At 39.4% G+C, this 23,304-nt stretch overlaps 1 protein-coding gene across 1 annotated transcript in view; it reads left to right on the top strand.

Annotated features, from left to right (window-relative positions):
- Positions 1-23,304, top strand: part of IGF2R (insulin like growth factor 2 receptor) — a gene marked incomplete at its 5' end in the record, with an annotated part of 62,160 nt that overhangs the window by 31,943 nt on the left and 6,913 nt on the right. Inside the window, 24 exon segments of the mRNA XM_082481140.1 lie at positions 400-579; positions 1,626-1,727; positions 2,450-2,551; positions 3,215-3,389; positions 4,771-4,938; positions 5,998-6,141; positions 6,825-7,003; positions 7,368-7,455; positions 9,218-9,424; positions 9,811-9,941; positions 10,621-10,718; positions 11,546-11,682; positions 12,313-12,503; positions 13,162-13,288; positions 13,654-13,776; positions 14,782-15,044; positions 15,980-16,192; positions 17,109-17,258; positions 18,490-18,651; positions 19,166-19,373; positions 19,762-19,908; positions 20,372-20,606; positions 21,586-21,722; positions 22,743-22,857. Of these exon segments, the coding sequence (XP_082337266.1) occupies positions 400-579; positions 1,626-1,727; positions 2,450-2,551; positions 3,215-3,389; positions 4,771-4,938; positions 5,998-6,141; positions 6,825-7,003; positions 7,368-7,455; positions 9,218-9,424; positions 9,811-9,941; positions 10,621-10,718; positions 11,546-11,682; positions 12,313-12,503; positions 13,162-13,288; positions 13,654-13,776; positions 14,782-15,044; positions 15,980-16,192; positions 17,109-17,258; positions 18,490-18,651; positions 19,166-19,373; positions 19,762-19,908; positions 20,372-20,606; positions 21,586-21,722; positions 22,743-22,857 (3,782 nt within the window).

Genomic DNA, 23,304 nt, shown 5'->3' with positions numbered 1-23,304 from the left:
TAAAGTAGATTCTAAGAATATCTGAAAATCTGGAGGCTTCCACATACTTTGTTTTAAAGATCTGTAAAACTTAAACTCTGCTTACTGTGCATGAGACAAAGGCCTCCCTAAATTCCGAAGATGTGTAACTGGTGAGATGAAGACAGCTGTTGTGAGGCACTACAGGCAACTTATTGTACTAAAAATAAAAGCAACAAAAGCCTAAACCATGCCTGGTTGTGAAACTTAAGTACAGAATGGGGGAGGAATTTAGGGGGATCTCTATACCCTTGTGATCTTCAAAACTCTCAAGATACCTACCACAATAATCTTGTATAGAGGTTATCTTCTTCTTTTTGACTGTATCTCTAACTCCTCACTTGAGTTTAGAATTGCTGATGTGCTTTTCTTTATTTCTAGGTTTCTTACTCTGAAGTCACCTCTATTAGTAATCTTGGTGTTGCCAGCAAAGAACTAGTAGTTGAGAGACCTGGACACATTTTTCTCACCTATGCAAATGGCTCTGTGTGCATTGATGCTGATGGAAAGAAAACTACTTATACCACCACCATCCACTTCATCTGTTCCAAGGGCACTCTTGTAAGGACAAATGATCTTTCGGTTGTTGTTCCATCATAGTAGGTTTTCTATCATATAATGTGAAGCGACATGAAGTTGTATCATGTATAGCAGATTCATGACAAAGGAGACTTCTTGAGGACTTAAAGTTGTAAAAACAAAGTTGACTTAGATGCTAGAGAAGTGTGTGTCTCAGTCTGAATATTGTATCATAAGCAAGAACTAGTTAACAACTAACAGCCTCAGTGGACAGTGATATTTCAGACTAGTCTAATTAGCATGAAATATACACAGGGACTTAAGACTGAGGAGTTATACATGCAAACACTGCAGACCCTCTTAAGAGGAAGAATATTGAAAAGTGTATCTTCAGACTTAGGTTCTACGTCCTCTGTATCTCGTTGATTCTAGAGGAGTCTTTAAATCTGTAAAACTTTTGCTGGTACAACTCCACATACTGAAGTTTAAGACCGAGGGGATCGTTAGACTGAAGCTTGCCTAGACTTGTTCTTGCTGGCTGGTGAATCTGCAGGTCTTGCTCCCCTTGCTCCCATGATCATCAGCCCAAGGTGTACGGTGAAAATCTGTTACTTCGAGCAGTTATGAACTGCTTTGCTTTTGCCTGAAAACACTGAAATGAAGCATGTATAATTAATACTCCTGGTACCTTGTTACCTCAGCTAACAGAGTTTTATGTTGCTAGATTTTTACCTTTTTCTTTTTTATAGTGGACTATGCATTATACCCCAAAACTCTTCAAAGCTTAGACTGAGACAAGGTCTGGTTATGCAAGTCTAGATTCAGTATTGAATTTAATCTGAATATTTGGATGTCAGAATCAGTTCTTTGCTAAAGCTTAATGACAGGCTAAGTGTTTAGCTAGACAAAGTTTTCAGTGGTGACCTTCAAAATAAAGAGGGGAGAGGGAAGTGGGGTGGGAATTGTGTGCATTTGTAGTGAAGTCTTCTAAAAGAACCTAACAGTTTCTCATAAAGTGGAAACTCTTAACATGAGAAGGTGTTGGCTGTTAAACTTATTCTGGTCTTCTCTCTGCAATCTGTTTACAGAGTAGCAGCCCACGGTTTATAGCTATTCAGGAATGCGTGGCCACGTTCTTATGGGAAACTGAGGCTGCTTGTCCAATCAAGGAAACAAAAGATGATTCTCAGGTGAGAGAGGGGGATGTAATTGTATTAATAGACTCAAATACTTTTTTTGTTTTCTAACACTTCTGGCTGCTGTGTTTAAGTGACTCTCAGAGCAGACTAACTACAGCGAAGTCTGAAGTTGATCATGATAGAGTCTTGGGATATTTTATTGCTTTCTTCTTGAAGTCTTCCTGAAAAGCGTAACTTCTGACCAAAGTATTCAAGTGCTTTCTCTAGAGAAAAACTTATTTGCTGTGGCACTGAATGTTTCATTCTCTTAAAAGGTTGCTAATAAAACTAAGTTTATATATAAGGATATATAATGTCCTTGTTTGTGTACAGATCAACAAATAAGTTTGGGTTTTTCTGTATATTGAGGTACTTAGGTGCTTCTACTTTACAGGTCTCAACATAAACACATTAGCGTGGGAAACAACCCTCAGTTAAAACTTCCTTGCTCTTAGCTAATCTGATAGATGTCATCAGTTAAATTGCACTTTGATATGTTGGTATGCGGCTGATGTCAATGGACAACTGCGCAAAAGAAATGGATGAAGTGTTGCTACTGCCAGAGCTGTATTCTGGTTGTCCAAATTAAGTTGCTGATTGGTACACAGGCTAGGAATATGTGTAAATCGCTACTTTGGCTCTTTAAATAAGTTAGAAGTAAAACTTGAAAAGAAGAAATGCAGAAGGAGAAAATAATGCTGTTGTAATGTTTGTTTGTTTGTTTGTTTTTCCAGTCCTGCTCTGTGCGAGATCCAAACACTGGCTTTCTGTTCAATCTGCAGCCATTAGCTTCTGGAAAAGGCTATATGGCTACTGGCATTGGGAAGAAGTTCTTGGTAAGAATTCTGACTGTACAATCTGTTGCTTATGGGTCCTGTTGTTGCATTTTCCAGTTTTGCTTAGTGAGCAAGTGGAACTTGACTCAATCCTTTTATGAAATTTGAGTTGGCAGGAAAGTACTGTGCTTGAGGGGAGGAATTGAAGATAACTTGATTAACCTCTGATAGTCTTAAAAGCATTGAACTTCTGGTTCTTAGCAAACATAAGGTAGCCACACTTTAGAGGCTATGCATGGCTTTCCAGTTATGGACACTGTTGCATAATACCAGTTTATCTTATGGTGCTGAAGAAATGGACAGTGGAAGCCTAGAGACAGATTTGATCTGTCCATATCAGTGTTCTTAATGTGATGTGCATGTATCAGTACTCCTAGGCTGTCCATAGGTACTACCATAGTGATTTTTAATCTAAGAATAAACTTGCTAAACAGCATTCTGTGCTTCTGGTGGGGATAATTCATGGACCCTGTAAGCTGAACATTAAGGATATTGTTCCTGTATTATGGTTGGTTGTCTTACAGTCTAGAAATGACAGACATTTCATGCCGTTTGAAATAGTTCTGGACAAGTGACTTTTACTGATGTAGAAATGGCTACGTGGACCTAATTTTTCTGATGCAGTTAATACTGTGTACACCCACATGTTTTCAAAACTTCTAGCTAAACATTTGTGGACCTATGCCAGACTGTGGTAAAATCAATGGCAAAATAGCTGCTGGATGTGAAGCAGAAAATCTGACATCGGTGAGGCTGGTGGAACTGGACAAGACCCTGTATCTGTCTGGTGAAGGGTTTCTAACTCTTACCTACAGAGGTCCTCTTCGTCTGCAATCAGGTGAGTTCAGGAAATATGCAGTGGAGATGGATGCTGATATTGTACAAACTTTCTGTGAATGGTCTTTGTTCCTCCCTTTGTTCATGTACTACAACCTGCTGGGCTTGGTGATCACTTAAACTAGTTCATATGAAAATTTTAGGAAGAAATCAAATCATGCAGAACGGTAATGGCTTGGTTTCCAGTAATAGATGTGCATTTCAAAAACTCCTGGAAGCAGACCAAATACAGTACAGGATTTTTTTCCTTGCTGAGTAGATGAAAAAATATTGCTGCTCACTAGAAGAAATGGATAGTCAAATTGGAAACAATTGTCAAACAAGCAAAATGAACTCTGGCTCTTTTTCTAAACGTATTCATTGCTTCAAGGTTCAGTTTAATGAATAATGTTCTCTAAAGTTGTTTCATACCTGAAAGATCATTTTTTTTGTAAGTTTATACTCTCTTAAATGGAAGTTCTTGAATAGGGGTTCTAGTACCTCATGTACTAGACCTACTTCATGAATTTAAGACTGTTTTGCAGATAAGACTAATGAAAAATGTATATCCAACTCCTGGATTTTATGTGATCTTCAACTGGACTGAAACTGAGTTTTCATAGAAAGGCATATGACACCTTAACAGCAAAAGGTTTTTAGGAAAACAGGATTTTGGATTCAGGAGCCTCAGATGATCCTGAATGTTCGTCCTCTGTACGAATTGCTATGTTGATATCTCTTATTTTCCCAGTTGTGATGGTTTCGTACCTAATATGCAATGGATAACAAGTGGTTGAGCTCTCATTTATTTTGCTTTGAGAGCTTCTACCATTCTGATAATACTAGGATACATTGATGACAAATACTATTTATTCCCTCCCTTCCCCCAATTCTACCATTTCTTGTGGGCTGTGGAAGGGAGGACTCAACAGAACTTAACATATGCTGCTTAAGTAGTATCAGTGTTACTTGTTCTGCAGTCACTATGCTGAACTTCTTACAAACAAAACCCCCCAAACCAGAATTTTGCTATCTGTGATGTAATTTAGAGGTTGCTGGTACAGCTGACTTGACATTTTACAGGTTTTCTGTTTCTTCAAATATATCATGTCAAAGACCTAGGAAGCCCAGTTCAGTGAAGGTAATGATGCTCTTGAAATGTGTCAAGGCATTCTGGTCCCCCATTTGGAGACGGCTGTGGCTGCTAAGCAATTTAGCACAGGTCTCTAAAGAAGGCTTGTGTGTTTCCAGTTAAATAAGCCCCCATAAACAATAAGGTAGTGTTTTCATTGAAGCGGTTAGCAATAAGAAGCTGATAGAAAATTTTGAAGTCAAGTGTTAGCTTGAACTTAAATTCAAATATTCCCAAGTGAACCAGCAGCAGATAAGTGTTTCTTTTACAGGAACATCAGACACGTTCACGGTGACTTTCATTTGTAATGATTCATATCCTGGAGAGCTTAAGTTTGTGCGTGAAGAGATAAACAGTGTGCTGAACATCCATGATACTTTTTTTGAGTTTCACACGGCTCTGGCCTGTGCTCCTGCTCCTGTAGATTGCCAGGTTACAGGTAAGTACCTGGAATTTGGGTGGACTCTGTCAAACAAATGTTGGAAGGATTAACTGAACAACAAACTTCAGAGGGCTTTAAGAATGCCTGTTGTGAAGACATTTGTAAGACTTGAAGTCTTCATAGAAGTAGAGAGGGAGAGGAGGTAAGTTGTTTGAAGCAGGCTTAACTTACGAAGACAGGCAAGAAGCGAATGTGGAACATAGTGGTATACGCAAGAAACAATTGCTTTGAAAACTTTTAATCCTTATCGTGGCTGGATGCTGCTTCAGCCCAGCTCTGAAGAAAATGGGTTACTTTGGTACCGGCCTCTGGAAAAATGCACCTGTGAATAGTGGAGTAGTTACTTGTGGGAAGTAACTGTCACGGGAACTGTTGTGGTTTAACCCCATCTGGCAGCGAGGACCATGCAGCTGCTCATGCAGTTCTCCCCCTTCCCCCTAAAAGGGGAGGGAGAAAAGGAGGGGAAAGGGAAAAGAAAAAAAACAACCTCATGGGTTGAAATAAAGACAGTTTAATAGAACAATAACAGAAAAGGAAAATAACAATAATAATAGTAATGACACAAGTCAGTCTCGCCACCCAGTGAACTGGTACCTTTCCAAACAGTGATGGCGGATTCTGGTTTCCCCGGCCAACCCCCATTGATATACCGAGCATGATGTCTATGGTACAGAATATTCCATTGGCCATTCCATTGTTCTGCCTATGCTCCTTCTCAGCTTCTAGGGGAAGCTGAAAAGAGTCCTTAAAGTATAAACAGAGCCTAGCAACAACTAAAACAACATGTATTATTGACATTCCTTTCACAGGAGTAATTAGAAAGAAAACTAACTCTTTCCCAGCTGAAACCAGGACAGGAACTCTGTTCTATGCTTGGTGTAGCATCTTTTTTTATGGAAACAGTACCTTCTCTCAAAGGATATCTAATGTGATTCTGAGAATTACTTTGAATTATGTGTACTCATAAGTGAAACTCGCATCATTTCAAACCCAATACCACTGCAAGTATCTAATAGATCATCTTTCAACTTACTGTATGTACCACATCTCTTTCAGATGCTGCTGGCAATGAGTATGACTTAAGTGACTTGAGCAAAGAGGGTGAACCATGGGTTGCTATAGACACTTCAAAGGAAGCAAAGAAGCGAACGTTTTTCTTGAATGTCTGCAAGCCTTTGCCCTATGTGCCTGGATGCCCTGGTAAGCCAAGTGGGAAGCATTTCTTAACTTGTGACTTCTGATGCGAGACCTTATATGCAAAATGACATTCCTGGTTATTTTAGTAGGATTTATTGAATCCTGCCCATTCAGTCACTGAACTTGCATAGACATGGGTGAGGTATGTCAAGGGTATAGTAAACAGACTTTCTCAAACTGAGAGCAGTCTTAATGCTCACCAGGACTTTTGCATTGAGATGCGTGGGAATGCATTTAGGAAAAATGCATTGAGGGCAGTATTTGACAGTGCCTTCTATTTTATTTTATTTTTAAAGAAGAAAGGAAAGTTAAATGCTGTTGAAGCCTCCAAACTGAACGAGTCCAGAATGAGAAGCTTATGCCATGTCTTATTGCACTTCTAGCCAATTTATTTAACCTGTTGCTGTAGTCTTCTATCAGTCTGTGGGAGCAGATAAGTTAGTATAGTTTAAAAGATTTCAGTGAATGCAGGACAGTAACTTGTTCTATTCCTCAAAGACTTTAGGTACACAATGTCTCTATTTATGAAAACACTTCTGTTGTGTTCTGCTTCAGGAGTTTGCGACAGTCTGATTTAATGCTCAAAGGTCTCTTTTAAAGCTACTCCATTATGTTGTTTTACAATAAAGTTAACTCTAGTCGTCAAAGCTTTGAGCTAAAATACAGGCTTTTGCTTTTTCCTGTAGGTGGTGCCATAGGATCTTGTGTGAAATACACTGACAGAAGCAAGAACCTTGGAGTCATTCAGATAAACCCGCAGGCAGCTACTGATGGGTCATTAAGCATTATTTACTTGAATGGTGACACGTGTAAAGATAAGCAACGTTATTCTACACGTATAATCTTCCAGTGTGATCAAACAATGGTAAATTTCTGTACCAATTGCTGTTAATGAGGATTTTAGAGCTTGGACTTATTCTAACAGAATAGACAGTGTTTATTCCTCTTGGAACGGAGAGGCTGGTTCTAAAAAGTAATTATCTTGTATACAGGCTTTTCCTTTTTCTCTCCTTACAACTGCTTTCCTGAGCCCGTAGAACACAACAGTGAACTCTGTGATGGAATTCTGTGAGCCACCAAAAGCAGCTCTTTGCTGAAAATGAGTACTGAAATTTGATAATAGATATCTTATACTGTGCAACTACAATTAAAAAGGATTCTGCATGTACATTTTGTGACTTGCAATGTAATTCTGAGTAAGCCTCCTTCTTATGGCTCTTTTTCTGTAGGGATCGCCGGTGTTTGAGCAAGAGGACGACTGTGAGTTCGTATTTGTTTGGAAAACGTTGGCAGCGTGTCCTGTTCACAAAGCAGAAGGTAAGTGTAGTTGTTTGAGCTTTAAAACATCAAACAAATCTGTACAAGAAGTAAATACTTAGTGAAGCTATGTTTGTTTCTTGCCCTGTGAACCTTCCTGTAAAAAGTGCCGGTTTGTGGAGGGATGTCTCTTCTGAGCTTTAAGCCAATTAGGAGTCACATCTAACATTAAAAGTGAAATTTAGAATGACAGGCAAATGTACTTCTCTATCTAGGGAAAGAAGATGAAGTATTAATGCTGTCTCTGATAAATCACAGTGCTACCTTGTTAAATCACAGGCAGACTTGCTAGTGTCTTGAAAATCTTAAAGCGTCAGGTTTCATGAGAGCACAGTTGATCCTATGCCTGGCAAGCTGTTCCCTGTCTCCTCACTGAAGACTGAAAGCTATCCTGTAAACTTGTCCTTGATAAACAATGGGGGAGAGGCCAGCAGGAGAGTATCAGAGTTTACAGTTGACTCCGGGATGTGCAGGAAAGAATCACAGGTTCTAGTTCTGGTACTAAGTTGCCTTTTAGATGGGAAGTTGAATGTGCAGGTATCTTCTCTGCCCTTGCAGGCTTTGTTTTGTAACTTTACGTAATGCCTTACAAAACATCCAGACTTCCTGTACAGGATCTGTCGCAACAGTCCTAGACATTGAAACTGCCAGTGATCTCCCGGCATAGGAGGAATGTTTACAAGCTACTGCTCTGTAGGACGCAATTACTGTGCAGGATGCCGGTGACAAGGGTTGTGGTTTTGAAGGGAGGGAAACTGACGGCTTGTCTTTAGCTCGATACTAACTTGTTGGATGATTGAGGGGAGTATAATAATCATGTGATACAATCTGCTGGCTTTTTTTAAAGCTTCGGAATATTGAGCAAAGGGTCACATTAAAACTGATCAGCAGCAAAGTTACTGATGTATATTGGCTGATGAGACTCATGAAACTACTTTTTTTTTTTTTTTTTTTTTTCCCCCAAACCTTTTCTGTATATATCTTGGTAGACTTGTAAGCTGTAGCTAGCATTTCCTATGATCAATTATTTCCTAACTCGGCAAACTTCATAGCTGTTAAAAGAAGATGCAAGACTGACATCTAGGACAACTCTTTCTTCGGCCTTGTGACCTCACTGTTCTTTCCAGATAATTAAGCAAGTGCTGGACTTAGTCTCTCTGGTTCTGTACTTAACCTTCAGCATGGCTGAAGAAAGAACCTGTGAGGCCACTTTGAGGTAGTTTTTGACCTACAGTGTGACTTTTTTGCATGTTGCTTTAGTGGCAGTTATAAAAGAAGTGTTCCATTTGTAGCTTAGTCTCGTAGTTGTAGATATTGGTGACTTGCCAAAACCAGCTGCTTCGCTGGACTAAAATGGTTCTTCAGTGTTGCTGCTATAAAGTGCCAGCTATTTATTTTTGTGGCCATAAGCCTTACTTGTCTTACTTGTCTTACTTATGGGCACAAGTTAGAACACAGGAAGTTCCGTTCAAATACACGGAAACAGTTCTTTACGGTTCGGGTGACAGAGCACTGGAACAGGCTGCCCAGGGAGGTTGTGGAGTCCCCTTCCCTGGAGATTTTCAAGACCCGCCTGGATGCAGTCCTGAGAAATGTGCTCTAGGCAATCCTGCTTTAGCAGGAGAGTTGGACTAGATGATCTCTAGAGGTCCCTTCCAACTCTGATAATTCTGTGATTCTGTGATTCTGTGATTGTCCTAAGTGTATTTGGCATGGCTCATAATATTAAACTATATTTTAAATTCTTAACTTCTCTTTAAAGGAGAGGATTGCCAGGTGAAAGATCCAAGGTATGGTCATGTTTATAACCTGAAGCCACTTTCCAATAAAGACATAAAAGTGAGTACAGATGAGTATGACTACTACTTCAGAGTTTGTGGAGAAATAACAGAACCTTGCAAACCAGAGACTCGCAACGTGTCATCGTGTCAAGTAAAGAAGATGGACAATGCTTTCAGAAAAGTAGCAGGTATACCACTTGATCGGAAGGAACTTACAGAATGGGAAGATTAACCAGGGTGTAACTGAAGCTACTATGTGGTACAAGAGGGGTTCTTGCTGATCTCCTACACCTTATGAGATAAAGCGCCCTACCACTCTTGCTTCATGTGCAAATAAAATGTCATGTATGTAGTTATCCTGACACACAATTAGGAATGAGTTCAACCCTACTGTACTGGAGTACAATAATTCAATAACTGGGTCACAGTTTTTAGAGTAAGGTTGAGGTCTTTCTATCAGTACTTTATTGTGCGTGTTAACCGCTGTGTAGGCAACCCTGTTGCCAGAGGCATTACTGCAGTCATGTGTATTTACTGGATTAGCTGTTTACTTTTCTCAACTCTTTGCTTCTAGGCTTGCTTACAGAAAAACTGACTTTCAAAAATGGTTTAATAATGATTAATTACACCAGTGGAGAAAAATGTCATAAAATATATGAACGATCAACTGCCATATTATTCTATTGTGACAAGACTACATCTGAGGTTAGTTTCAAAACATGTGCTTCCTGTATGTACTGTCTGCCAGAGTTGCCCTCTGTTTAGTGTGTGGGAAGCGTGAGGTGAAGAACATGAACTAGCTTCCTTCAAGGACTACCTAATCACTTACAGATTAGGCAGGAGACTGAAAGGTCCTGTGAGGTAATCAAAAAAGGAATGTTTTGAATTTCCTATTTATACAAGGTACCTTTGTCGTGCCCCGGGAAAGTCAGGGCATGTTGTTCCTTTTAGCAAAGCTCTCGGAGATGTTCTTCCAGAAATAACAGCCATTTCTTTGTAAGAAATAAAAGGTATGAGGATGAATCTGCAGGAAAGCAGGTATTACATGACCAGACCAAAATAAGCTGGTTACTTGCTTTTAGTATCTCTCTCTGTACTTGTGCTTTCCTTACTGTTCTTAAACAATGGTACCTACAGTTACTTTTGCTCTTCCCCTTATTTCATGGAAGAGGCAGAAGCTCCTAATGGCTGCCCTTTTATCAGAATTGTGCATGTGGATAAGCTCAGGTTTGAGAGAAGCCATGCTTTCAGCTGGTCAGGGGCATAGTGTGGCTCGAAGATAAGTACAAGTTCCAGGATCTTCTTGAAACAAGGCTGAGACATTTGGGTAGCTTCAGTGTGTCTAAACAAGAAAGTAAATTCCTTTTGTATTTTGTTCTTTCAGCCTGTATTTTTGAAGGAAACTCCAGATTGCACCTACATGTTTGAATGGCATACTCAGTATGCTTGTCCACCTGTTAAATCTACTGAGTGCTCCTATAAGTAAGTTGTTTCCACAAACTTAAAATGGAGCTGTATGATGACAGAAACAAATACAGCCTTATTGCAACTCCGTGTAATACTGCTGCTTTAGCTATTGTGTTTTGACTTAGTAACCAGCTAACGTGGCATTCAATGCAATGTATTTTAAGTAACTTTTGCAATTTGTACTTTCTAAAACCACCATCGCTGAAGAAAAATACTTTTTGATCTTCTTCTGGGGAGTAAGCTTAGTATCAAAGTAAACTGTTGGGTATGCAGTTATTGATGACTGATCTCTGAGTGTGTTGCTTCAAGTGTCTAGTTATTATTTAACCGGGTAATTTAAACAAGAATACAACTGCTGTGTGTTTGGAACTTCCACCAAACAGAGCTCCAGGAAAAAGTCATCTATTTCTGTCACAGCCAAGTATTAGCTCATTAAGATATGATAAGTGGGGTCAAATGTGGCTAATAATCTGCCCAGAGTTTTAACATCTGGCGTCATGATAGGTTTCTACCCTAAGGTTAAACATTCCACCATAATTAACTGTGCATTTGTGCTTGCTGTGCACTGAAAACCTACATACTTCAATGGAAAGTCAGAATTACTCTTGTATTGGCTGAGGGCTGACACATACAGTTACTGTGGGGACGGCTGGTGCAGTGATGTATCTCTGTACTGAATTTGAGGTTTGTAGGGAGCAATGAGTATCATGCAGAGTTCTTTTCCAGCATGATGCTCTGCCTGTAGAGTTATTAGGTTAAAAGTTACTGCATTAACTTCAGAATTATAATAACTTGCAGTTTTTTAAATTACTCTTAATTTGAATACTTTGTCTTTCTTACAGGGATGATGAAGGAAACTTCTATGACTTTTCATCTCTGACGCGGCATAGAGAGAATTGGGAGGCCATTGCTCTATCTGCTTCTGCACAGAAATACTATATTAATGTCTGCAAGCCCTTAGTACCATATGGTGCTGCACGTAAGAGCAAAATGAAAATAGATTCTCAATGTAGCTAGGGGAGGCAAGTGGTAGGACAGTACTACTGGTTTTTCAGAGTGAAAAATTTGCAAAGCAAAACGTGGAGACAGTAGTGTAATTTCAGTACCAGAGGGAAGGGTAGATTATGGGCCCGATTTTCCATCTGCTTGGCAGATAAGATTTATTAGCAGCTCTTTATTTCCTCTTAATACCTTCAGCTCTCTAGCTCTTCCATCCTTACCCGAAGTCTGCTATAGCTCTTAAAGATTATTTTAGTCTTTTGGCACAAGATGTTAACTTCAGAATTTTCTCTATGGCATTTTCTGACTGACTCCACACTTTGTGCAGTGGGAGACCCGGTAACAGACTCTAGCTTTCACCCTGTGTTGTAGTGGTACTTCCCCAGTCGTAGCTGCCACTACTCTCTGCATGACCTTGGGTGAAGTGAGGCAGTTGCTGCTGCTTGTGATTTTGGAGAAAAAAGCCCACCACAATTAATATGGTTTGGACAGTGGCTTGGAGATAGATCAGCCATGACATACCTGAAAGTATAGTAGTAGAATTTTATTCCAGGCAAGCAAGCCTTAATAACATTTGGAGTAATAACACAGTTTTTGTTCATCTGTATAGGTTCCTGCCCCTCTGATGCTGCTGCCTCCCTCATGGAGGGTGCAAAATGTACAAGTCTTGGGGAAGTGGCTGATGGTCCCCGGTGGGAAAATGGTATTTCTATTCTGAAATACATTAATGGGGACCAGTGTCCAGATAAAATTCGCAAGAAAACAACAGTATTGCGCCTCAAGTGTGATGAAAGCAAAATTGTAAGTGCACTCCTTCTGGCGGGGTTTTATGTTTTCATGAGTTGTTCATGCTACTGGATGTGTATGGAGAATGGTGGGCAGTTCTTGTCCATTCCCTAGTCATCTGTAGTTGGATAGGAGCCAGTCTTGTAAACAGACTGGCTTATAAATACTTGAACTTTAGATGATGAGTTTTTAAGAGATCTTTTTGTACAATCTGATAGCAAAGATTTTATCATCTGTAATAGCTGCAAATTGTTTGTTTGTGTCTTGAAGGTGAATGTATTGCAGGTTGGGAAGCATTTCAAGTAGTAAATAATGCTGTTGGCTGTGTAGTTCTTAACTCTTGCGCATCTGTATACCTTGCCATTAAGTACTCTTCTATTTGGTGAGATGTCTTACTGAGCCTCACTGTTTGGATTTTCTGTTGCCCAACCTTTAGTTCTTCTCTCATCAAATTTACTACTCCTGATAATGATTCTGTACTGTTGTGTATTTGAAATAGTCCCAGTTAAATAGGCTGTCCTTGGGTTAGTCCATTGGACCATGATGATCTGTTAAGTCCTAGGACTGGCATGTGAATTGGGCTCAGCCACAGGCTTCAGGGATAACCCCATGACACGAAATCTTGCAGTATCACTCTGTAGAGATGTTGCTTTCTCCACTGTTTCATGTTTAGGAATCGAAGCCAGAACTTATAACAGCCATTGAAGATTGTGAATACACTTTCTTATGGTTCACCGCTGCTGCGTGTCCTCTTAAAAGCAATGTGCAAAATGACTGCCGGGTAACCAATCCTGCAACAGGTAAGGAGGAGGCGTCAGGATTTTCTCTGTGGAAGAGGCTGCTGGAAGCAGCACTGCTGTGTTTGTGTTCTTGAGGGAATTAATTAGAAAAATGGTTAGTGACTAACAAGCTTTTTGGTGGGTAGAAACATCTTTTAAGGTACTGTAGTGTCCCTTGGAACATAAATAGTCTATAGTTCTGAAACTAGTTCTACCTCTAATTATTAATATAAATTAGTAACTGTTTGTCTCTCTAAGCTAGCGGGCCAGTAAAGGCTGGTTAACCTTCCTACTAAGTTAAGTTACTGAAAGCTTTTAATATAAAGAAATGTCTTGATTTTGAATCTGAAAAAAAAAAAGTAAATTATTGCATGATCTGCCCACAGGCCACCTCTTTGATTTGACGTCACTACAGCGAGAGTCTGGCTATACCATCAGTGATTCACACAACAGGAAAATAGAGTTGAATGTTTGCGCTGAAACTAAAAGTTCATGTGCTAATGGAGCTGGTAAGCATCTTATCCTCTCTGATTCTGTAATCACTGACAGTAGAGTACCCAAAGGAAAGACTTATGCTCAAGTTTACAGTAAAATGCAAGGGGCAGTTTTTACTGCAGATGTGAAAGGAGTGAAGAGAACAGCTGTGTGGCTGAATTGGCTAGGAAAAGATCCTAAAACTGGTTTAGGAAAGGAAGCAATATCAAACTCTATTCCTAAACTTACATGAGCTCACTTCCAGTCCAATCCCTTTAGGTCTGAATGGGCAGGTATTATTTTGGACTTGAGGGCAGGAGTGTAGATGCTTCTACTGCACGTCTTGGCTGTTGTGAAAAGGAAGAAGTTACAAGCTTCCAGCTAGAGTGAGCTGAGCACAAAGATTGCTCTCGTGATGTATTGCTGTAATGTATCTGCACTGAGCCTTGCGTCTGGACTTCAAACCCTTGCCAACCCTCTTTCTAGCTTTCTGTTTTATTTCGGATGCTTCTGAAACGTCAGTAGAAGTTAACTTGTATTTTAAGGTGCTTACTAGCAGGTTGAATTGCTAGCTCTTCTATCAAACTGAATGAGATAATATTTAACCATTGTAGATGCCAAAATAGGAGTATTGCTTGTGAAGTAAAATTTATTTTTGTGTAGTTAGAAGAAAATGCTGGATTTCTTTTAAGAGGCATCTTGATAAAATTATGTGTAATCTGGCTGACATTTTGTGTTCATATCTTGCTTTTTAGAGAAGTGGTAACCAACACTATGCTCTGTGATTGCTTAAATGTGTATAGATGCAGTACATTCTGCTGGTTAATGAAATATTAAAGATAGTATTTGGCCTTTGTTTCAGTGCAGTTCAGCTCAGTTTAATGGCAACTGTGGATGGTGTGAAAAAGCCTGTCTTTCACAGGAAAATTAAAGTGAGACTAAAATCTTACGTTTCCTGCTGTTCATGTTGTAAGGCGCAATTTTGAAAAGCAGTTATATCAGACTTGTTCTGTTTTGTTCATTTTTCTTTTTTACTTCAGCTGTCTGTATCACTGGTGGTCCAAAACCAATTAACGCTGGAAAACTGAGTAAAACTTTAACTTATGAAGATCAAGTGTTAAAGCTTGTCTATGAAGATGGAGATCCTTGCCCTGCAGACCCTGAACTGAAGCATAAAAGTTATTTTAGCTTTGTATGCAAGTCTGATGTTGGAGATGACAGTTGGCCTGTTTTTCTGTCTTTTGATGAGCAGACATGCACTAGTTACTTCTCTTGGCATACTTCCTTGGCTTGTGAGGAAGAGGTAAGAATTACTTCTACAGAAAACCCTTATGGGACTACATTTTGCAGGGAGGGAGGGAGGAGGCATAATAGCAGTGTATGTTTTAAATTCCTGGAGGGAAAGCTCTCTTCCTGTAGTACAGAACCCATGTTCGTGTAGAAGTTCTCAAATACTTCCTGACTTTATCAGCAGGGATGAACAATACTTGGCAAACTTCTGCTTCATGTGGTGAGCCAAGTTAAAACTTTAACACTTTAGAATAACCCCTTTGTGGAACCTACTTAGCTGCTTTTCTTTACAGCTCGAATGGAAGCCATAGGGCACCTTCTTGGAAGTTGATCATTAAGATCCTCCAATGCAACAGGCCAGCAGAGCTTAGGTTGATGATTATTTGTGCTGAATCCAAATGGGAATTTTGTTAGTTGCTCCTTATCTAATATCTAAACAAGTATAGACTTCCCAAATTCCAGGTAGGCTGTCAGTAAGCTTATGCACTTTCAGAATGCATAAAATAGGTGCTGAGGAAACACAGCGGTCAAGCCATCAACTTGCAATACAATAACTTTACGTTGTTATAAGCAAGCTCATTTATTGGAGACGGTCCAACGATGTGTTAGAGATGGGAAGAGGAAGGAACTGTAGGATCTACTGTTCTTGTGAAGACATAGTGACTATGTATGCTGGAGTATGCATGCCGGAGCTGTGTGTTTTGGTATTGTTCTGATATGGACTCCGTTCCATAAGAACGTTTAAATGATTGATGGTTTTCATATCCAGCTTGTAGGTGCTTAGTATCTATAGACAAACAAAAATTGTAACAAATGCTGCTTTACTTAAATCAAATTTGAAATGTTTAAATGCAGCCACGCTTCTGACCCTATGAAGGACAGGATGTTTGTCAATAAATCAAAGCAAGTAATAAAAGAATAAGAGCAATAAAATGTGCTTTCTTGTAGGTGAAGTGCTCAGTGTTGAATGGCAGTTCCATTATTGACCTGTCTCCTCTGATCCATCGCACTGGGTATTATGAGGCATTTGTGGACGAAGATGCAACAGATGTTTCTCCAGACTTCTATATCAACATTTGTGAGCCTCTCAATCCTATCAAAGATGTCAATTGCCCACCCGGAGCAGCTGTTTGCATGGTTCCTGTTAATGAATCGCCAATAGTAAGTACTATGCCTGGAATCACTGAAACGTGCATTTCCCTGCTAGTTTAAAACAGTATCACTGCCTAGAGACCTGATTTGAACAATGGGTTAAAGAAATGGAATACAAAATTAAAATCTACCCTGCAAAATTCCCTTTCATCGCTTTCCCCTACGAAGAAGCATTTTCCTGTCCTGAAACCCGGTGATTTTTTTTGGGTGTCAGGAGATTCTGTACTGTGACAAATATGAAAAATTACTACAGAGAACTTTTCATGTAGTGCTGTGTGCCAAATACAGAGACAGGGAAGCAGAATGCCTCTCAGTCTGCCATTCTGTGGCACGTAAATGACATGCTTGATCCCATGATAGCCTGTTGCAATATGAAGCAGGGTATATCCTTGCATGCCCCAAAATGCATTTAGTACTTTCATGTAAGGACTTGACAGCTGCATCAGTAGCAAGCCTGTGACAGAATATTGGTTAACTTCTGTTATTATATTGAGAGATGGAGGTTCTTATCTTTTGAGGTCTTGTTTGTGGGCTGTAGAAGGTGCACATAAAACATTGAGTTTATTTTCCATGAACTTCCACATTGATCTAGGGACCTTACGCCATTGTTAACACAAAACTATTTTCAAGTGATGTGTCGGTATTTTGGCCCAATGATTTAAAGAAGAATCTACCTGTAAGATGCAGAACCTCCCTGGCTTTTGGCAAGCTTAATCAAAGAGCGTGTTGAGCTGCTCAACTTGGGTTTTGTTATGAATGAAATCTAACTACTGTTCTTTGAATATAAAATGCAGTTTTGAAAAGTGCAATAGCTGTGCTTCCATGTAAACCAAGCAGATGAATCTGAATTGATCTGAATCTCTGAGCTGATCTGAAATCTAGTTGTGTCCCGTATGTCTCTTAATACATATTTTTGCTTGTGTAGGATATTGGTCGTGTTACTGAACCTCCCAAGTTAAATGAGGCAGTAAATGAAGTTTACATCACTTACAACAGCTCTACTCCTTGTCAGATAAACAACAAATTGAACTATACTTCTCTTATTGTATTTCACTGCAGCCAAGGAACTAGTCTGGTAAGACATCTATTACACTTGCGTTGATATTGGAGTGCAATGGGAAGTGAGTAGTAACCAGTGTTAGCTTTGTTTAAAACTAAATCAAGGATTTGTTTCTAGCACGTGAGGATGGACTTGTTTCAACAAGGAATATACTAAGTATTCATGCCCAGAGAGGTTGTTGAGGCCCCTTCCCTGGAGGTGTTCAAGGCCAGGCTGGATGGGGCCTTGGGCAACCTGGTCTAGTGGGAGGTGTCCCTGCCTATGGCAGGGGGGTTGGAACTCTATCTTCAAGGTCCTTTCCAACCTAAACCATTCTATGATTCTGTGATAAGTAGCTAAGAGTACAAATACTAAGTATTTGTATTCTTAACTAGGCAAAACTTCATAGAGCGCATGAACTTTAGACTTGAGAGTAGCAGGTTCTGATGATTTCAAGGATCAGATTCCACTGAAGTAATGTAGCGATAACTTATTGCTGACATTAAACTTAATGCTGTATTGTACCTTGTCGAGGTCCAAAAGCTTGTACTTGTACCAGAAGCTAACGTGAGAACCAGTGTAACTGTAAAGCTAATACTGTGAAGTGTTTCCCCTGTGTTGTAACCCTTTCAGTAGTCATACATAGCTTTAAAAATTTGTATTTAGTTACTTATGTTTTTATTTTGTGTTGACACCTGAACACTAAATTGAGGTTGCATGCTGGTGTGACTCTAACACTTGACTTTGAGTGCTGTAACAAACTGTAGGGAAGCACTTAGGTATGATGTTTGACAAACTAGAGCTTGTTGAACGTACCCAGTGGAACCGTTATCCATCAACATGGGGCTTGAACTGGAACTCTATTACACAGGCCATACTCATAAATTATGACAAAGGAGACAGCATTCTTTCTAAACCTCAACTCAGTGAACTTAATGTTCTCTACCATGGAGAAACACAGCGCTCACACTTCTGTTGCTGCTCGCAGCTAAGCTGAACACCAAAATCTCTAATTAATAAGAAAGCTTGTGTACTTCAATTACTGCTTTGATTGTTTTCCTGGAGCTAGGTAGAATGTACTTCACTTGTAGCTTTTTTAGTACTGGTTGTAATTTGAAGGCATGGTGTTTGTCCTACAGTCAGTGAAGTCTAGCCTAAGTAACAACCAAGGCTAACTGTTGGGGGGGTGAGGGGGGAAAATGCAGAAAGGACAAGAAAGTTTCCAAAAATTAAACCTAATGTATCTTGCTGTGTTCTTTGGTAACAGGGCAAGCCAAAGATGATAAGGAAACTTGACTGCAGTTATGTGTTTGAGTGGGAAACTCCAGTTGTGTGTCCTGATAAAGTGAAAACTTCAGGCTGCTCTGTGACTGATGAACAGCTACACTATACTTTTAACCTGACCAGTCTTTCTGGAAGACCATTCAAGGTAATGCCTTCTGGTGGTGTGACTTACTTGTTCATAACAATGGACAATTAATAAATATTTTAAAACTGTAGCAGGGGTTTCTTTTAAGCATCCTGGGGAGTGAGAGGAGACCAAAGCATGCGCTACAGCTGTGGTCAGTGTTGATATTCGTTTGCCCCTGACAGAGGAAATAATATTAAAGGGGATAACATTAGGTTTTTAACGTTTTGGAGAGGGAAATGAATGGATATACTGATGGAGAAAGAAAGGATAAGTCTTCACCTGTGGCAGAATCCTGAACATGAAGACAAGTGTGCTGACCAGACTATATCCTTGGTCCTGTGGGTGTACTTTATCTGCAGTTTTGCCATATTAAGGAGGGCCAGACTTGCGGGAGGAAAATAAGATTACTAATTTTGCATTACGCAAGTACTGCATGAGACTTGGTTTATAAAGCACTCGAGTGGTTCTTTGTAAGTATTGACTGTAGGCTCTGAGGCAGCCTTGTTTGTGATGCTTCTGGATGTCCGTACAGGTGTATTCTGGATCCCACAGTTACCACGTTGGCGTATGCAGTAAGGCAGCAGACTCTCCCCAGGGAAAATGTAAAGATGGGGCAGTGTGTCTGACATCTGAAAGTGGTACATCGTCTTTTGGAAACATAAAGGAAATGAAAATGGACTATAGCCACCAGGATGAAACGGTCATCTTGCAGTATACAGGAGGTGATCGGTGCCCTCCAGGTGAGACTGAAGCAGACCCGTTCTTTATGTAAAAACTTGTCAGCTTTTTTTACCCTTAAAATATGTGGGTTTGTAATAGGAGGGAAGCAACGTGATTTTTGCATACTTCAATATAAACATGTAGTTGTGTTAAATCACGCACACCATACATCAGCATGTTATGTCGTATAAGAGAGCACAACTCTTCTGTAGGCATGATCATAGCTAATTGTACACGACATCCTAGTTTTCCGATTGGGTTTAGACTCAATGTTTCAGTATTTCTGTTGTCTGCCTCTTTCAATGACTTCTCTTTAGTATTGAAGTACAGGCTTTGGATATGGTCCTGAATACGGTATGCCTACTATTCTACTGCATGTTATTAAGAGAATATACCTTTTCTTCTCAGTGACTGAAAAGGGAGAGCTTTGTGTGTTCCCCTTCAAGTACAAAGGGAAGACCTATGAGGAATGTATTACAGAAGGAAAGAATAGGCCGTGGTGTGCTACAACTGAAAACTACCAGGGAGATGGAAAGTGGGGATTTTGTGGTAATGGTAAGAACTTCCTATACTTCATGTGCAAGGATCTGAGCTAACACAGGGAGTTAGCCATTGTCAGGCTGGGCAAAAGATCTCTGGCGCAATACAGTGGAAACAAAGAGGTAGGAGCGGGCAAGACAAGAAATCTCTGGGACAAACCTGACTTTACTCAAGTGAGCAAGCAAAATACTTTTGAAATAAAAAGTTCATGCCTTTAAATCATGAGTACTCAAGTCATAAATGAAGACTTTGGAGATCGGTTGTTTTGGAAGGAACACTACTTTCTAAAAAGCATGAAAGCTAGCCTAGGGAATAGAATTGCTATGTAAAGCATTTGTGCCTTTTTGCTGTCTGAAGGAATACCTGATTAAAATTCTTGTTGATACTGCAAAATTGCTACACTAAAATCCATACATGCCTGAAAACCTTTTGCGAAGTACTTTGTCCTTTTTTTTTTTTCCAACCTTCCCCCTTATAGCAACTGCAAGAAGGGAATCTACCATTATCTTCACATGTGATGAAAATGCTGGTGTGGGGAGACCACACCTTCTGAGTGAAACACTTGGCTGTGCTGTGACATTTGAATGGAAGACTCAGGCTGTTTGTCCTCCCAAGAAGATGGAGTGCAAGTTTGTCCAAAAACACAGAACTTATGACCTGAGAATGCTCTCTTCCCTGACGGGATCATGGAACTTTTTCCACAATGGGAACTCGTGAGTAATGAGCAACTCCCAGGGAGCAGCTTGCTAATCAATACAGTTGAAGTTGTAATGTGGCGTAGTACTTCTGTTTCGTTTCTGTTCAGGGTCTGTTTAAATTGCAGACAGTGTCTTAAAACTGTTAATGCTTAACACTGCGTATAGACAGAAAAACAGAATGGAACCCATTTTATCTGAAGAGGATGAATAATTACTGTCTTCATCCTCACCCCTTCCCTCTATTGGTAACCCTCTTTAAAGGATTAATAAGTCTAAACTAAAAGCTTTTTAAAGCCTTTCTACTTAACTGCTATCTTGAAGTCACTGGGTAGTTTAAATGCAATTTTTTTGGTTCTTAATCATGTTGAGCAAAAATCTTAATGGCTTAGTTGCTGTCTTTTGACTCAAGTGTTTAAGTTTTTGTCTAAAGTTTAAGTAGGTTCCCCCCCCCCCCCCCCATTCCTCTAAGTATCAACTTTGAGGAAAATATGAATGGCAGGAAGTCATCAACCTTTCCAGCCTTCCCACTCCAATTAGCAAATAGAAATGAACTGGCAAGGATAAGAGCATCTGATTTTAAACATGATAGACCATGGAGTAACAAAACTATCATTTACCACCTTGCTACTAGTTTATCTGTTCTAATAAAACTTAACAGGTATATATATATCTCCAAAGAGATGCTGAATTTTGGATAGTACTGTAACCTTTATAGCTGAAAAAACTTTTGGGCATTTCTTGACACAGTTCTAATTTCTAGTTTGGACCCGGGTCAAAATTAACTAGTGAACTAATCAGAAAAACGGTCAAATTTTTTGCACAGAGTCATTTACTTGAAAATGATAGAAGTAATCTGCTAAACCTTAGTACATGCTTTATTCTGTCAGCTAATTTCTTTCAACCTGGCTAGCTTGAGGATTCTAAAGTTTATATCTCACTTTCAGTTTAGCCGAAGTTAATTTTAAGGAAGTTTTGTCTACAACGTTCTTTATAGGTATTATGTGAATCTCTGTCAGAGGGTACATGAGGGACCCACAGGCTGCCCTGAAAGAGCCAGTATTTGCAGGAAAAGCAACAATGGAGACGTTCAAGTTCTTGGACTTGTTCATACGCAGAAGCTGAATGTGACAGGTAGTTACTTTTGTTCCTGTAGAGAGCTAGCTATAGTGGTTCTTAAATTATGGTGAAGCCTTGATTTTGCAATATCTTTACCAGTGAATCTTCTGTTTAAAACAAAAAAATAGTAAATGCTACTATTAAAAGCGGTGTTTAAGCCATGAGAAAACATTGAAGAAAAGTGTTGTCATTAAAGCTGTAAGAAGCGAATTGTCCATCTGAACATCAAGAAACACTATTTTACAGCGAGGGTGACCGAGTGCTGGCACAGGTTGCCCAAAGAGGTTGTGGAGTCTCCTACCTAGGAGATATTTGAAAGCCATCTGGGCATGGTCCTGGGCAGCTGGCTCCAGGTGGCTGTGCTTGAGCAAGGGGTTTAGACCAGATGACTTCCAGAGGTCCCTTCCAACTTCAACCAGGCTGTGGTTCTGTAATTGTGGGAGAGGGAATTTTTTTTGGTCATCCTATTCTGAAAGACTTATTTTATGTCCAGTAACTCCTTCAATTAAAGCAGCGTGTGAAAGATGACTAATTGGCTTCACTCTTAAGAAAAGGAACGCAAAAAAATCTCAACCTTACTCAAGTTTTCAGTTTAAGGAGTATTTTTTAAATTGCTGCTGAGTTTGTGAAATTGAGGGGAATTTTGAATTCAGATAAAGACAATAGGATGTATTGTATTTGTTTATTGCGCGAGTTTGTTATAAATGGATAGCTTCATTTAGTCTTATGTTTAAAAAATGTTGTCTTAAATGTAAACATTTGTTATGACCACACTGGTGATCTGCACACAGTATGATGTAAATACAAAAGTGTTTGAGGAGTGATTTTTTTTTTTTTTTTTTTTTTTTTTTTTTTAATGATCATCAGTGTGAAGGCCTCAAATTAAAGAAGTGCTGTAATTAATATATGGTCTTTTAACTTCTAGAATTATTTTTTTTTCTGTTGGTCTAAAGTAATGGAGTCTGGAGAACGAGCAAAGGGAATTTCTGACAGCTGCTTACAAAAACCTTGAGTGTCACCATTTTTCTCTTTTAGGTGATACAGTGTATATTAGTTATTCCAGTGGGCAGGAATGTAGGAAAAACAAGAAAGTAACGACAATTATAGAACTGAAGTGTGCAAAAACAGTTGGCATGCCCGTGCTGCAGAGGTGAGTAACAAATTAACATACCACCGATCTTCATTCCTTTGTACCTCTTTAGTAAACTGTAAGTCTCAGGAAAGCAACTGTCCATTCTGTCGGACAGTCCCTAAAATAATCCTTGGTCTGTACTTGTAAGACATGGATCTTCCAGAGTTTCTGCAGCTGTTCACTTCCATGAACAATTGTATTCTGTATTTATCTTCAAATTTCTTGGCAAAAATTTAAGCATTCTACTTCCAAATTAGATCTGACAATGGCTGGGATGCTGTGGTTTTCAATGTCAGTTATAGTACAGCCACTCTTAACTTTGCTCAAAATCTATTTGGTAGAGTGCTTAGTCTAGATAAGTGATTGAGCTAATGAAACATGATTTATTGCTTCAATACAGATTATTTAACTAGAAGCTGTCCAAAGTGAGGTATGTATGCACAATCGCAAACATTAAGAAGGGTT

Source organism: Vanellus vanellus, assembly GCF_965231255.1.
Source record: "Vanellus vanellus genome assembly, chromosome: 3".
Lineage (NCBI taxonomy): Eukaryota > Metazoa > Chordata > Aves > Charadriiformes > Charadriidae > Vanellus > Vanellus vanellus.
The sequence above is the reverse complement of the archived record's forward strand: the minus strand, read 5'-3'. Positions and strand labels throughout refer to the sequence as shown.